The sequence below is a fragment of the Alosa pseudoharengus genome, unplaced genomic scaffold (assembly GCF_046254945.1).
Source record: "Alosa pseudoharengus isolate Yale_2024_CS ecotype anadromous, Long Island Sound unplaced genomic scaffold, YU_APseudo_1.1 YU_APseudo_1.1_scf_12, whole genome shotgun sequence".
Classification (NCBI taxonomy): Eukaryota; Metazoa; Chordata; class Actinopteri; order Clupeiformes; family Clupeidae; genus Alosa; species Alosa pseudoharengus.
Window position 1 is genome coordinate 6,088,263 of NW_027468587.1, and position 15,554 is coordinate 6,103,816.

General features: G+C 48.1%; 1 protein-coding gene across 1 annotated transcript in view; it reads left to right on the forward strand.

The window, feature by feature from the left end:
- The window catches only part of LOC143118780 (multiple epidermal growth factor-like domains protein 8), a 47,784-nt gene that overhangs the window by 27,860 nt on the left and 4,370 nt on the right, over positions 1-15,554 (forward strand). The window contains exons 26-42 of the mRNA XM_076279880.1: positions 85-217; positions 1,230-1,489; positions 1,784-1,894; positions 2,970-3,088; positions 3,713-3,941; positions 4,147-4,318; positions 4,764-4,927; positions 5,445-5,580; positions 5,965-6,196; positions 7,232-7,358; positions 9,857-10,067; positions 10,439-10,653; positions 11,103-11,298; positions 11,898-12,066; positions 12,586-12,778; positions 13,201-13,365; positions 14,109-14,239. Coding sequence (XP_076135995.1) covers positions 85-217; positions 1,230-1,489; positions 1,784-1,894; positions 2,970-3,088; positions 3,713-3,941; positions 4,147-4,318; positions 4,764-4,927; positions 5,445-5,580; positions 5,965-6,196; positions 7,232-7,358; positions 9,857-10,067; positions 10,439-10,653; positions 11,103-11,298; positions 11,898-12,066; positions 12,586-12,778; positions 13,201-13,365; positions 14,109-14,239 — 2,963 coding nt within the window. The remainder of the gene's footprint in view (positions 1-84; positions 218-1,229; positions 1,490-1,783; positions 1,895-2,969; positions 3,089-3,712; positions 3,942-4,146; positions 4,319-4,763; positions 4,928-5,444; positions 5,581-5,964; positions 6,197-7,231; positions 7,359-9,856; positions 10,068-10,438; positions 10,654-11,102; positions 11,299-11,897; positions 12,067-12,585; positions 12,779-13,200; positions 13,366-14,108; positions 14,240-15,554) is intronic.

Consider the following 15,554-nt stretch of genomic DNA (forward strand, 5'->3'; position numbering starts at 1 on the left):
CTCTCTCTATCTCTCTCTATCTCTCTCTCTCTCTCTCTCTATCTCTCTCTCTCTCTCTCTCTCTCCCCTCTGCCCCTCCCACAGAATTCCTTTGTTTACGTGTTTGACGGCCTCCCTCGCTTCCTGGGAAATGGCGTGGTGCACTCCGACCACAACCTGATTGGAGCATTCTGTGGCACGACCCGCACTCAGCCAATCACAGTGGAAGCCACCTCTGGTGAGCATCCTCTCCACCTGCTGTTGTCTTATGTGTCTGTGCTAGAGTAGCTAGAGTGCTAACACACCTCTGGTGAGCATCCTCTCCTGCTGTTGTCTTATGTGTCTGTGCTAGAGTAGCTAGAGTGCTAACACACCTCTGGTGAGCATCCTCTCCACCTGCTGTTGTCTTATGTGTCTGTGCTAAAGTAGCTAGAGTGCTAACACACCTCTGGTGAGCATCCTCTCCACCTGCTGTTGTCTTATGTGTCTGTGCTAGAGTAGCTAGAGTGCTAACACACCTCTGGTGAGCATCCTCTCCACCTGCTGTTGTCTTATGTGTCTGTGCTGAACGGTGGTAGTGTAGTGGTTAAGGAGCTGGGCTAGCGGCAGTAGCCTGTAGGGTGGTGGTAGTGTAGCGGTTAAGGAGCTGGGCTAGCGTGCAGTAGCCTGTAGGGTGGTGGTAGTGTAGTGGTTAAGGAGCTGGGCTAGCGTGCAGTAGCCTGTAGGGTGGTGGTACTGTAGCGGTTAAGGAGCTGGGCTAGCGTGCAGTAGCCTGAAAGTTGTCGGTTCAATTCCTGGCTTCCACCGATGTGCCCTTGAGCAAGGCACTTAACCCCAAGTTGCTCCAGGGACAATGTAATCCCTTGTAATATAGCTGACATATGTAAGTCACTTTGGTCAAGAAGTGTCTGCTAAATGTAATGTAATGAAACAAAAATATAATTTCATTGATAATAATGGCAAAGTAATTTTGTTTTCATCTTTTGATTGGTTGTTGTGACCCTGCTCGAACTGCACAACAGATTGTATCCAATCTGACAGGAATTCGGGCTATTTCTGTAGTTGGGTGATGGGTTGGACTGAGTCAGGGCTAAAATTGGGTCGAAGTGGGCCGAGCTCTGGATTAAGACTAAGATTTCTTTCTGCTCTCCCCTCTAACATGCACCCTCTGCCATCCTTCCTCCATCCTTCCTTCACCCTTCCTCCACCCTTCATCCTTCCTCCACCCTTCCTCCCCTGCCCCGCGCCAGGCGTTATCTCCGTCTACTTCGAGGCCAACGTCTCCTCCACTCAGCCGCAGGGCTTCAATGCCTCCTTCTGGGTGCGGCGCTGTGAAGAAGAGCCTTCTGGGAAGGAGGAGGCGGAGGACGATGCCTCGTCGTGTCCAGCCGGTGCCCGCTGCCACCAGGGCCTGTGCCAGTGTCCCCATGGTTACGGAGGACCGCAGTGTGACCGGCCCATCTGCCCCAAGAACTGTGGCTTAGAGGACGACCGAGGGACCTGCAACGTGGTAAGATGGACCTCTTGATCTTTGTGTGTCTGTGTGTGTGTGTGTGTGTGTGTGTGTGTGTGTGTATAGCTTTAAGAAGGTAAACAAGTGTCTCAGAACATCTTTGCTTTAAACAAGCAGGTTATTGGCGGTGGGGTTTACCAAAAGAAGAATTCTTTTTGGTTTAACCAAAGAATATTGTTTGGTGGGGTTTATTATACAGTATATGCTGAGCTACAACGTAAACTACAGTATGTGGACATTGTCTGTTGAAGTGTTACTAAGTGGCTTAATCTTTCCTCTGTGTGTGTGCAGACTCTTGGAGTGTGTGTGTGTGCTGAAGGCTGGGCTGGGGCTGACTGCTCCTCTCCTCACACTCCCAACAACATGGTGTGGAAGACCCTGCTGGACACTCAGCTCACAGCGGTGGGGGAAACACACACACACACACACACACACTCTTAGCTTATTGAGCATTAAGGCCCATTCACACCAAGAACGATAACGATAACTATAACTATAACTATACAAAAATATCGTTCTCGTTAATATGAATGACGACGTTCACACATTAACTATAACGATAACGACATGAAGAACGTTATCGTTGGGGATGACTTTCAGAGCGATTTTGAGAATGATAAAAAACTAATAGCCAATCAGAACCCATAGAATTTTAACTGTCACATTCATTAACACAAGGAGAGACTTTGTTTATCGTTGTTCAGTGTGAACGCTTTTATCGTTATGGTTATAGTTATCGTTATCGTTATCGTAATCGTAATCGTTCTTGGTGTGAATAGGCCTTTACACACAGGTGAACACCCTTACAGCTGTAAACACACTTCTGCTTCATTACATCAAAATGAAATGCACCACTACTAGAGTAGTGTTTTAGAAGTGCTTACTGATGTAGAATGGTTTTAAGTTTGTGACACACACACACACACACACACACACACACACACACACACACACACACCCTTAAATCAAGGGCTAATACTTAAGCAAAGTGCTGACATGAGTGCCAACACTCTCTGTCTCTTGCCCACATACACCAGTGCTGAAATTTTCAACTGATAAGCATTCGATAAAAAATGGACTTTACTAAGCGGTGCCGACTAAAATAGAACTGAATTGTCATCTACACGGCAGTGGTCAAAAGGGTTCGCCGGTTGTGTAATCGACAGTGGAATCTAATGTAATAAAACGCCAAAAGCGGAGTGTGCCGCAGGGACCCTGTGTGTCAAGGGACACGGCAACTGTCTGGGAAATCGGCTTATTTACCATCTACCCCAGAGTTCCATAAGAGGATTCATCTCCCTCGCTTCACTGAGCGTGCAATTACCCAGTCTTACACTGTTAGTTTACCTTAGCATAACTGACTGTAAGTGGGTTAGACCAGTTAACCTATTGCTCTCTTTTAGCTATAGGCTATATAGCTAACTGGTCTGACCCACTTCCATTGAATTATGCTTATGCTTTCCTCTCTCCCCTACAGAACCAAGCCCACCGATTCCTCCACAGGATGGGTCACTCCATGGTGGCCGGTCCTCAGAACACTCTCTGGATGTACGGTGGACTCTCACTCTCACAGGGCATTCTGGGAAATGTCTACAGGTAGGACAACTGTGACCCCTCTTTCACGTCCTTTGACCAAAAGTCTCATCAATGTCAAAGGGTATTGATTGAGTGGAACTGTTTTGTGGTTGGTTCAGGTACTCTTTGGGTATTGATTGAGTGAAACTGTTTTGTGGTTGGTTCAGGTACTCTGTGGATACTGATTGAGTGGAACTGTTTTGTGGTTGGTTCAGGCACTCTGTGGGTATTGATTGAGTGGAACTGTTTTGTGGTTGGTTCAGGTACTCTGTGGGTATTGATTGAGTGGAACTGTTTTGTGGTTGGTTCAGGCACTCTGTGGGTGTTGATTGAGTGGAACTGTTTTGTGGTTGGTTCAGGTACTCTGTGGGTATTGATTGAGTGGAACTGTTTTGTGGTTGGTTCAGGTACTCTGTGGGTACTGATTGAGTGGAACTGTTTTGTGGTTGGTTCAGGTACTCTGTGGGTATTGATTGAGTGGAACTGTTTTGTGGTTGGTTCAGGTACTCTGGGTATTGATTGAGTGGAACTGTTTTGTGGTTGGTTCAGGTACTCTGTGGATATTGATTGAGTGGAACTGTTTTGTGGTTGGTTCAGGTACTCTGTGGATATTGATTGAGTGGAACTGTTTTGTGGTTGGTTCAGGTACTCTGTGCCAGAGAGGCGTTGGACGCAGATGCTGACCAGCTCAGTGGAGGAAAGCTCCACCCCTGCCGCACGGTACCACCACGCCGCTGCTCTGGTGTCCAATCACGATCTAATGTCAGCCGTCACTCACAACATGATGCTGGTAGTAGGTGGAGTCACGCAGAAGGGAGTGGCCAATGACACATGGAGCCTCAACCTGAGCAGCCTGGTTTGGAAAGAGTACAAGGTGCTTACCCGTGGATTGTTTTTCTTTATATTATCTTCTTATTGCCACCTGTTATACCCACATAAGTTTTAGGACTGCTGAGTTTGTTTAAATCGGAGCAGAGTTTCTGAAGTGGTATGGTCTAATTAAAATTCTCTCACTCATTTTTGTCAACACCTCTCTTCCTCTTTCTTCATCGATCTCCCTCTCTCCCCTCCCCCTGTAGAGCTCACTGCTGCCCCCGGTGGCAGGCCACACGCTGACGGTGCGTCGAGACTCCACTGTGCTGCTGATTGGGGGCTATTCCCCTGAAAACGGCTTCAACCACCTCCTGCTGGAGTTCAGCCCACACACCGGCAACTGGACCATCGCCCCGCACACCGGCACTCCACCCACAGGTACCAAACCTCAGAGACGGAAAACAACATTCTTCCAACGCAATTCTGTGTAGTATCCATACTCTACCACTATTTAGCAGGATCAGAAGTAATCATAGAAGAGCATACATTTGTCTTAAAGGCCCCCTATGCAACATTTTCAACTTAATAAAACAGTTCAGAAGTCATTGTGATGGCGGCTTTACCTGCTCCCTCTACCGTCTTTTAGCAAAAAAACAGCCTTGCTGAAAAACCAGTCTGCACTAGCATCCCAGCAGTGTCTGAATCAGGAAGTCCTGTGAGAAGCGAGAACAAACGAGAAACACAAAATGCTTAAAATTCTCTGGACATACACATGCTATACAATGCCTTCATTGTTTTAGATGTCCTTACATGGTCATGTGAGGAACTGAAAACCCCTCTTGGCCTCCATCTTGAATGTTTGCTCTCTCCTCTTCGTCGTCAGGTCTGTATGGCCACACAGCAGTGTACCACGAGCAGACGGACGCTGTGTATGTGTTCGGAGGATACCGCTTCCACGTGGAGGCTGTGGAACCTTCCGGAGAGCTCTACAGCCTCTACTACCCCAACCTCACCTGGTCCCTGCTGGTGCCCTCACAGGGCAACAAGGTAGATAGATACTTTATTGATCCCCAAGGGGAAATGCAAGGTCTCAGTAGCATAGAGACACACAACATTCACTAACAGCAAGAAAAAGTAATAAACGTATATAATATAAAAAACACAACTAAGCAATAAGGACAGTAGAAGATAAAAAATATACTAAAATACAAATTATACTAAATAACACTGAATCTAAATCAAGTCTAAAACAGTATCCACATAGTGTGCTTAGGGGTGATTAAGGTAGCGGTCACATCCTCACCTGGCCCCTGCTGGTGCCCTCACAGGGCAACAAGGTAGCGGTCATGTCCTCTCCTGGGCCCGTAACCTCCGTGGCTAAAGAATAAAGACTGATTCGCTCAATGAAAACAAGACATGTCATACAGTAAATACAGTACTGAATCAAAGTACTAAATGAAAAATGATCATATCTATCATATGTTCTGTTCTTTTCTCCCACTCATTTTCTGTGTTTTTCGTTTTTGTCTCTCTCTCTCTTCATCTTCATCTCGTCCGCATGCAGCCCCTGTCTCGTTTCTTCCACGCGGCGGCCCTGCTGAAGGACACCATGGTGATCGTGGGCGGCCGCACGGGAGAGGAGGACTACAGCAACATCGTCTCCCTCTACCAGATCAACTGCAACACCTGGATCCAGCCTGGTACTGTGCCGCCATATGTCCTACTCACACAAACATTTCCGCTCAATTTCAGTTCAACTTTATCCAATCATAGCCACATTAATAATTCACATTGTCTCACTGTACTCAGGTGTTCTATATGAAGTGTGTAATAACCATATTGGTTTCTTTGTCTGTCAAAGGAAGTAGAAAGACTCCGCACACTGTCTTGCAATTGTAGCTTTTTATTGCTTTTATTTCTAACGTTTTCTAAATGCTTTTTATTGCAACGTTTCGGTCAGATGACCATCATCAGGCAATGTATTTGTCTGTCAGCATCTCTGTCTCTCTTCCCTCTTTCTTCCCCTCTTTATATCTCTTCATCTGCTCCGTCTCTGTGGACCTCTGTTCATTCCCGCTGTCCAGGCTCTGGTGTGGGTGACCCTGTGAACCGCTCGGTGTCGCTGGCCATGGCGGGTTTGGACGGCACGCTGTTCTTGTCGGGCGGCTTCAACGGCGTGACCCTGGGCCGCCTGCTGACCCTGACGCTGCCCTCTGACCCCTGCGTGCTGCTGACATCACAGGACGCCTGCAACAGCAGCACGGGCAGCTGTGTGTGGTGCCGCGGCTCCTGTGCCTCCTCCGACATGGCCGAGAGGTACGCACACACACACACACACACACACATGCACACGCACACACACGCACGCACGCACGCACACACATGCACATGCACACGCACACACACACACACACACACGCACACGCACGCACGCACGCACGCACGCCCGCACGCACGCACACACACACACACACACACACTTGCTCACACACAAGCACACACACACACACACGCACACACACATACACACTTGCTCACACACACACACACACGCACACACACACTTGTTCACGCACACACACACTTGCACACACACACACACGCACACACACACTTGCTCACAAACACACACACACACACGCACACTTGCTCACACACACACACACGCACACACACACTTGCTCACACTTGCTCACACATGCACTCAGGCACACACATACACACTCAGGCATGCACACACACACACACACACACACACAGACATACACATTTACAGTACTCAGGATCCTGTTGACTGCATCTACACTGTGCACAACATAACACGGTACCTATACTAGTTTGGAGGCATGTGATTGGTGTTTCACTCTCAGTAACCTTGTGCATTTTTGTTCTTTTTTCCCCCTCACTGTTCGAATGTCACCTAATGCCCCTCTTTAATCTCTCTCTCTCTCTCTCTCTCTCTCCCTCTCCCTCTCCCTCTCCCTCTCTCTCTCTCTCTCCCTCTCCCTCTCCCTCTCCCTCTCCCTCTCCCTCTCCCTCTCCCTCTCCCTCTCCCTCTCCCTCTCCCTCTCCCTCTCCCTCTCCCTCTCCCTCTCCCTCTCCCTCTCCCTCTCCCTCTCCCTCTCCCTCTCCCTCTCCCTCTCCCTCTCCCTCTCCCTCTCCCTCTCCCTCTCCCTCTCCCTCTCCCTCTCCCTCTCCCTCTCCCTCTCCCTCTCCCTCTCCCTCTCCCTCTCCCTCTCCCTCTCCCTCTCCCTCTCCTCTCTCTCTCTCCTCTCTCTCTCTCTCTCTCTCTCTCTCTCTCTCTCTCTCTCTCTCTCTCTCTCTCTCTCTCTCTCTCTCTCTCTCTCTCAGGCTGGGCTGTTCCAGTCTCCAGTCGCCCTGTTCCTCGACCCCTAGGCTGCCTGATGAGTGCCGCAGGCTCAAGACCTGCAGCGAGTGCCTCGCCCGACACCCCAAAACCTTCTCCAGCCCCATACAGGTAAACAACAACAACTTGCCATTTCTACAGTGCTTTATAGTGAAGGGGGAACCTCATTAACCACCACCAATGTGTAGCATCCACCAGGGTGATGCACGGCAGCCATTATGCACCAGATCGCTCACCACACACCAACACAAACACACACACACATCCACACTGAACATGCTATGCTAAACACACACACACACACACACACACACACACACACACACACACACACTACTCATGTTGACTTACTCCCAATACCCCAGGGCCAGGTAACGAATGTTACGTATGTAATCGCGGTTCTATGAGTTTCGGATGGAACGAAATGCACTGTTCTATGAGGTTCGGATAGAACGAATGCGATGGAATCCAGGTGCCCATCACACGCATGTGCAGGTCGAGTGTTTGTATCAACAAAATGACTTGGGTGATGTACAACCTGTGCTCTGGCACAAAAGGCAGGCCCATCCAGGAAGTGACCTCTTGGCAATCTTCTAGTGAATATATCAAGTGCTGAACTCGTGGAACCACGGTTACATACGTAACCATCGTTCCATTTCGTTTCTACTGACCGCCAGAGGCGATGCTTTCAGCACCTGGATGGCTAATATCAACAAAGTCAGGAGGAGTTGTTACTGTTAGGGATGCTGTGAAGGCTGTTAGGGATGCTGTGAAGGCTGTTAGGGATGCTGTGATGCCTGTTAGGGATGCTGTGAAGGCTGTTAGGGATGCTGTGAAGGCTGTTAGGGATGCTGTGAAGGCGTAGGAAGTACAGCTGCAGCCACTGGGTTATGTGGTACGACATCCACCCTGTAGAATCTAGCAAATGTGCAGGTTGAGGCCCATGATGCTGCTGCACAAATGTCTGAGAGGGGCCTAGTAGGACTGCCCATGAAGTGGACACACTCCTGGTGGAGTGGCCCCGCACATGAGAAGGGGTTGGGAGACCACTGCTCCTGTAAGCACGGCCGATGTGGCCCATCTTGATAGCCGCTGTATGGACAGGGCAAGGCCTCGTTTTGGTCCTGTATGACAGAGAAACAATGCGTCTGACTGCCGGATTTGGGTGGTCCTCTGGAGATAAACCCTGAGAGCCCGTACGGGGCACAAAAGCTCAGCACTAAACCCCAGTTCAGACCCCTGATCGTGGGGTTCAAAGGCTGCCAGCCTAAGGGGGTGGTTGATGTATGAGGATGAAAAAGGTCTTTGGTAGAAAAGAGGGGTTACGGCCATAAGGTTACTCCTGTACCCCCCGCAGACACTCTCTGCTTATGGACAAGGCATGTAGTTCTCCTACCCGCTTTGCTGATGTAATGGCCAAGAGAAAGGCTATCTTCATGGACAGCCAGTTCAACTCTATACCCCCCAGGGGTTCAAATGGGGGTTTGCACAGTGCATGCAAGACAACGGGCAAGTCCCAGGAGGGCACTGGGTTTCTTTGAGGAGGCCTCAGTCGCTGAAACCCCTTTAGAAAGCGGCTCACCAGAGTGTGGGACCAATAGTCACCCTTCCGCTACAAGAAAAGAACGTTTGCGGGAGGGAATCTCGGCCATATCTTCACCTAGGCTACTTGATGCAAGGTTATTTAACCAAAGAGGTAACTCCTATGCTCTTTGACACAGCTTCAGGAACGGCGTAAACACCGACACAGCTGACTATAAGCTGGCCATGCGGTGTGACCGTAACCCAACATCAATAAAAAAATTGGTCTTACCTTCAAATTAATGAGTGCAATCGTTTAAGGGGGCTAGTCGCAGTCTTTAGGAGGGCATAAATTCACAGCTCCAACCCGTTTGAGTAACAAGACTTCCAGCGACACCAAAATCTTTTTGAAACTCCAAAACCTGCTTGCCAACGCGAGAAGATGCCAAGAGGTCACTTCCTGGGTGGGCTTACCTTTTGTGCCAGGGCACAGGGCATACGTCACCCAGGTCACTTTGTTGATACAAACACTCGACCTGCACATGCGTGCGATGGACATCCAGGTGCTGAAATCACCACCTCTGGCGGTCAGTAGAAACAAAATAGAGCTTAGATGTGCATCTGTGTGTACATGTGCGGTGGGAGAGATCCCCTCCGGCAGTAAGGGCCTGGTCTGACCAAAGACTCATAACAAGACGACCGGCAGTTACTGAAAACCACTAACTTGGTGCAATTTGAGATGGATCTTTCACACCTGCATCAGATGGTTTGCAATGATGGTTTGCTGCTTTAAAATTCACACCACTGCATCTCATCTCTGATCCTCTGATGTTCTGCAACAGTTTTGTCTTCTGGTGAATCTCTGGCGTGAATTGGCCTGAACATGAAAAGATACACTTCAGAAGAATCCGAGAGCGCCTCTTGTGTGTGTGAGATGTTTACAGGCACAGAGCGAGGCAGGGAGAAGACATGAGAGAAATGCTGTGTGTGTGTGTGTGTGTGTGAGACCGTATCAATACTGAGCCTCCCACTGGGTCTGTATCTCTCTCTCTCTCTCTCTCTCTCTCTCTCTCTCTCTCCCACCCCAGCCTGCCCTGCAGTGTAAGTGGTGCACCAACTGCCCTGAGGGCGCGTGCATGAGCAGCACCGTGAGCTGCACGTCGGAGCACGACTGCAAGATCAACCAGCGTGAGGTCTTTCTGTCCAGCAACTGCGCCGAGACCAGCTGCGAGGCCTCCGACTGCCCCAAGTGCACCTCCTCTGGGAAATGCATGTGGACGCGTCAGTTCAAACGCACGGGTGAGATGTGGCCGTGTGTGTGTGTGTGTGTGTGTGTGTGTGTGTGTGTGTGTGTGTGTGTTTTGGGTCTTGTGATATTATTGGTCTACTGGAAATGTGATCACAAGATAATCACATGTTAGAGGAAAACAAAGCCCTTATTTTTGAAAAGAGAGCATCATATTTTTATTATATTTCATTAGATTTGCTGGTAGAACTGAATGTCCTGCAAGAAGACCAGTTGTGAGCTCTCCTCCCTTCACTGATCAACTCTGTGTCTGTGTGTGTGTGTGTCTGTGTGTGTGTGTGTGTGTGTGTGTGTGTGTGTGTGTGTGTGTGTGTGTGTGTGTGTGTGTGTGTGTGTGTGTGTGTGTGTGTGTGTGTGTGTGTAGGCGAGACACGGCGCATCGTGAGCGTCAACCCCACCTACGACTGGACGTGCCTGAGCTACGGCTTGCTGAACGTGTCGCCCATGCAGGTGGAGTCGTCTCCGCCACTGCCCTGCCCTGAACCCTGCCACAAGCTGGCCGGCTGCACCCAGTGCCTGGCCTCCCACGGGGCTGACGGGGGCTGGCAGCACTGCATCTGGAGCATGGCACTGCAGCAGGTACCAGCCAGCACAGTCACAAACAGGGGTCATGTTGGGGTCATGTGGGGGTCATGTTGTCTTGTGGCACCTTGCCCCCTCTCTCTGCTCAGCCATAAACACATCCACAGTATCATCACACAAAGCACATTTTCATAACAGCTTCCAGCCTGAGACATTACAGCAGGGAAAAAAATGTCTACTTCACCTCAGATATGGGTAAAGGCAGTTGCCCTAGCCAGAAAGGCCAGTAAAGAGTGGCTTTGTTTAGTTTTTGGATCATAATGGTCTCTCTCTTTCCCTCCCTCCCTCCCTCTCTCCCTCCCTCTCTCCCTCCCTCCCTCCCTCCTTCCTTCCCTCTCTCTCTCCCTCCTTCCTTCCCTCTCTCTCTCCCTCCCTCCCTATCTCCCTCCCTCCCTCTCTCTCCCTCTCCCTCTCTCCCTCTCTCCCTCTCTCTCCCTCTCTGCTAGTGTATGAGTCCGTCGTTCGTGCCCCTGCGCTGCGAGGCGGGCCAGTGTGGGCGTCTGCTGTCCAGTGGGGACTCCTGCTCGCCCCAGTGCTCCCAGCTCAACCAGTGCTCCCAGTGCATCGCCCGGCCGCAGTGCGGATGGTGTGCGGCCCGCGGGGGCAACGGAGCTGGACACTGCCTGCAGGGAGGCCTGGACGGTGAGCCAATCGCTGGGGGTGGTAGGAGAATGAATAAGGGATAATGTATCGTCCGCTAATATATTTTCCAATAATGACCAAAGGGCAATACATTATCCTGCATGTTATACGGCTTATTGCCCGATTGAGGAAAGAAACTTCTCACAGTGTGTCTTTTGAAATTATGGTTTGCCACTTAAATAAAACTTGAAAGTTTCAGATTCAGTTTTGAAGAACTGTATAATAATCTGTGATAAATCTGAATACAGTGAGCATAAGTGTATAATAAGTATGTGATAAGTCTGAATACAGTGAGCATAATAAGTATGTGATAAGTCTGAATACAGTGAGCATAAGTGTATAATAATCTGTGATAATTCTGAATACAGTGAGCATAAGTATATAATAAGTATGTGATAAATCTGAATACAGTGAGCATAAGTGCATAATAAGTATGTGCCAGTGTTTAGGAACTCAACTCACCATCAGCTTCATTGCCAATGTGTTGGTTTAGTGAGGAGTTGTACCTATTGGAACATAAGGCTAGACAATGAATGCATTGTGAGCTCTCCACTCCCTTCACTGATCAACTGTGTGTGTGTGTGTGTGTGTGTGTGTAGGAGTGAACGAGGACATGTGCCCGCAGTGGAACAGCACCTGGTCCTTCCTGCACTGCCCAGAGGAGGACGAGTGTGCCAACGGCCATCACCACTGCAACAAGTCGCAGGACTGCCACGACCTGCCGCAGGACTACTACTGCACCTGTCGCCAGGGTTACGTGCTCAGCAGGTACACGACCAGCACCACAGGGCCGCCTCATAGAAGGACATCACAACAGGACACACACACACACTACAGAAATAATGAGACCACAGCTAAGAGATTATTGGAGAATATCTCAACAGCTGAATTATCATGAAAAGATTGTGTTGATAGCTGGGACATTGTGAGCGATTATTTCCTAAGGCCAGACATTATAGGAACATATTGTGAAAGGGCAGGACATTATTGAAGCATATCCCAAAATGGTCAATATTGTGAGGGGCTATCTTTTTCTGTTCCTGCCACTGTGATTATGCGTTTATTTAATTCTTATCTTTTTCTCCTTTTTTCTCACCCTGCTCACTCATTCTTTTTTTCTATTTCTCTCTCCCTCCTTCTCTCTCTCCCTCCTCTCTCTCTCTCTCCCTCCTCTCTCTCTCTCTCCCTCCTCTCTCTCTCCCTCCTCTCTCTCTCTCTCTCTCTCTCTCTCTCTCTCTCTCTCTCTCTCTCTCTCTCTCTCTCTCTCTCTCTCTCTCTGTCCTGCAGTGTGACGGGTCAGTGTGAGCCGGTGTGTCCTCAGGGATGTGTGAACGGCACGTGTGTGTCGCCCGGAGTGTGTCGCTGCCACTTCGGCTTCATTGGGGAGAACTGCTCGTCCGAGTGCCACTGCAACAAGCATAGCAACTGTGCCGGAGTCCACCAGCTGGACAAGTGTCTGGAGTGCCACAACAACACTGTGGTAAGTTAGCTAGAACAACCCGCAAGCAAGCACACGCTCACACGTACTATAGATCAACACATAGTGTGAACATTTTGGGTACGTTCGTAAATTCAATCTGACACACTCTGGACGCTCCGAGAGTGTGAAGCTCTGAATAAACACACGATAATTCCGAATTTATGAACGGTTAAGTGTGCTTGGAGCGCTTGGAGTGGCAATTTACGAACGCACCCATAGTTATCTATAGTATGCAGCGTTAAGTGTACTTCACATATAGTGACTTTCTTTTGCACGTCTTGATCAACTACTTTTTTCACACCTCTACCCTTTTCTTTCTCTGTTTCTTCATCCCTTTCTTTACATTCTCTCTCTCTCTGTCTCTCTCTCTCTCTCTCTCTCTCTCTCTCTCCCTCTCTCTCTCTCCCTCTCTCTCCCTGCAGGGAGAGTCGTGTGATAAGTGTAAGCCTCTGTTTGTGGGCTCGGCGGTGGGCGGTGGCACTTGTCGGCCGTGCCGTGAGATTTGCCGCGGCAACAGTGCCGTTTGCCTCTCTAGGGACGAGTATGAGAAAGCGCTAATCAACAACTACCCCCTGGACCCCGACAGCGTAAGCACTGAGCTAATTCCTGAAATTGATGCCATTTGCGGTCATTTGCAGAAATTCTTTGTGCTTTTACCTCTCCAGTTAATATCATCACTATAGCTGTTGTTCCCACTGTCAGTTAACATCTATCACATTTGACCATGTAATTAGTTTCCACCTCTAGTAATTGCCTGCTCTATGTTTCAAAGGATAGAAAACCACAAGCACATTTCTAATGAGGCAAATGGCATCCTTGGTCTCAGAAAGGTTACTATTCTAGACCACATTAAATGGAAGGCCAATGAAATGTATAGGGAAGCATACAAGGAATGTATTTCAAATGTGGACATAAACACAAATATACTTTGATATTATCATTTCTGATATTTGTAGTACTTCCCATACAGGTAAAAGATGCCAAAAATGCCAGATAACATCTACTAAGAAATGTGAATGCCGATGTTCTTCTTTTTCTGTCACACCAGACACTGTGTTAATTGAAATCGTTCTCACCTTGTGTTGTAACCTCCCCCATAACGATTACAAGAAACAGAGAAACCATTTAGAATGCAGGTGTGCTAGCTATGATTAAATTACATGAACATTATAAATGAATTTTTGGGATGTTTTTTCCGTGTAATGTTACATAACTTGCCCTGAGCTCAATGCTGGATTGAGGTAATTTTCACATGTCGGTCTCACCCACACCTCTCTCTCTGCAGATCAGTTTCACATGTCGGTCTCACCCACACCTCTCTCTCCCGCAGATCATTCAGCGAGTGGCCAAGGGGCCCACCGAGGACGACGTGGTCTGCGTGAACTGCCAGAACAACAGCATGGGCGACAAGTGTGACAACTGCCTCACGGGCTACTTCCTGCTGCAGGGGAAGTGTGAAAAGTGAGTCCCTCACCTCTGCTCTGCTACACTCTGCCCTGGCGTCACTGTAAATAGAGCATCGCGGGAAATGCAAAAAAAAAAAGAAAGAAAGACATCCCGCAGTATGCGCTGTGAAATAAATGGAATCAAATGAGCTCCCCCGCGCGTCCAATCTCCTCTGAGCGCCGCCTCAAGGTTGTCCGTCTCTCATTCCTCGTATTGATCTCCTGTGAGGGATCCCAGCTATTGCTGCTGCTGCTCGTCTGTGTAGCGAGGGCGCTTCATATGGATGGGAGCTAATACTGCCGCTCCCCTGTGGAACGTTAGCAACCTCCTTTTCCTCTCCATAATGGCCTTGTTTTCCAAAGTTTGAATAGGTTGCTGTTTTTCCAATCATAATTTCAACACAGTGAGGAAGTGCTGAGATGTGAGCATTTGCCTCCACAGTTAATCGATGCAAGTGCCTCAGTGAGGGATGTTCGATGCTTGACATTTTGCACATTCATTCTCCCACATCTCGCATGCTCATTTCCTCGAACATTCCCTTGGTTTGTGCGGAACATGAAAACTCGTTTAATGTAAAATCATTTTTAAGTGATACTGTTAGTGCACACTGTGTCTTTTTTTCTGTGTATTTTTATTTTATATTATGCATTTTTCCTGATGAGTCAGACTGCTGCCTTCATTCAGAAACGTTCAAGGTCCATAGACTGCTTAGACTTAGGCTTGTATTGTTTTTTTGTTTGTTTTTAAAAGCTCCCAATAATCTAAGAGAAAATATAGTATGTCTTACATTAACTGATTTGTTAAACACATGCAAATGATATATATTATACATTATTACTCTCCATTGGCTCCCTAGTAGCCAGAATTAAATTTAAATCTCTCACTTTGGCCTATAGGACACTGACTGGATCTGCTCCTAGTTATTTTAATTCAATAATCAAGCCTTACATCCCCAACCGCCCACTGCGGTCTTCTGATGAGCGTCTGTTATGTCGACCAGTCATAAAAACAAGGTCTAATTCAAGACTCTATTCCTCAGTGGTTCCATGTTGGTGGAATGAGTTGCCCAGTGCTCTTCGTTCCTGTAGTAGTTTTGGGTCGTTTAAGGGGGATCTAAAGACATTCCTGTTCAACATGTTCTTAGTTGTTTAAGCGCTTATGTGTTATTGTTTGTATAATATTGTTTTATTTTCATTAGGCTGTTGATTAATTCGACATTATTGTTTATTATTGATATTCTCCTTAATGTAGTCTTACCATTTTTTTTATATTATTGATTGAATGGACATTATTGTTTTATTATTGCTTTTCCCCTCATTTTCATTGCTTA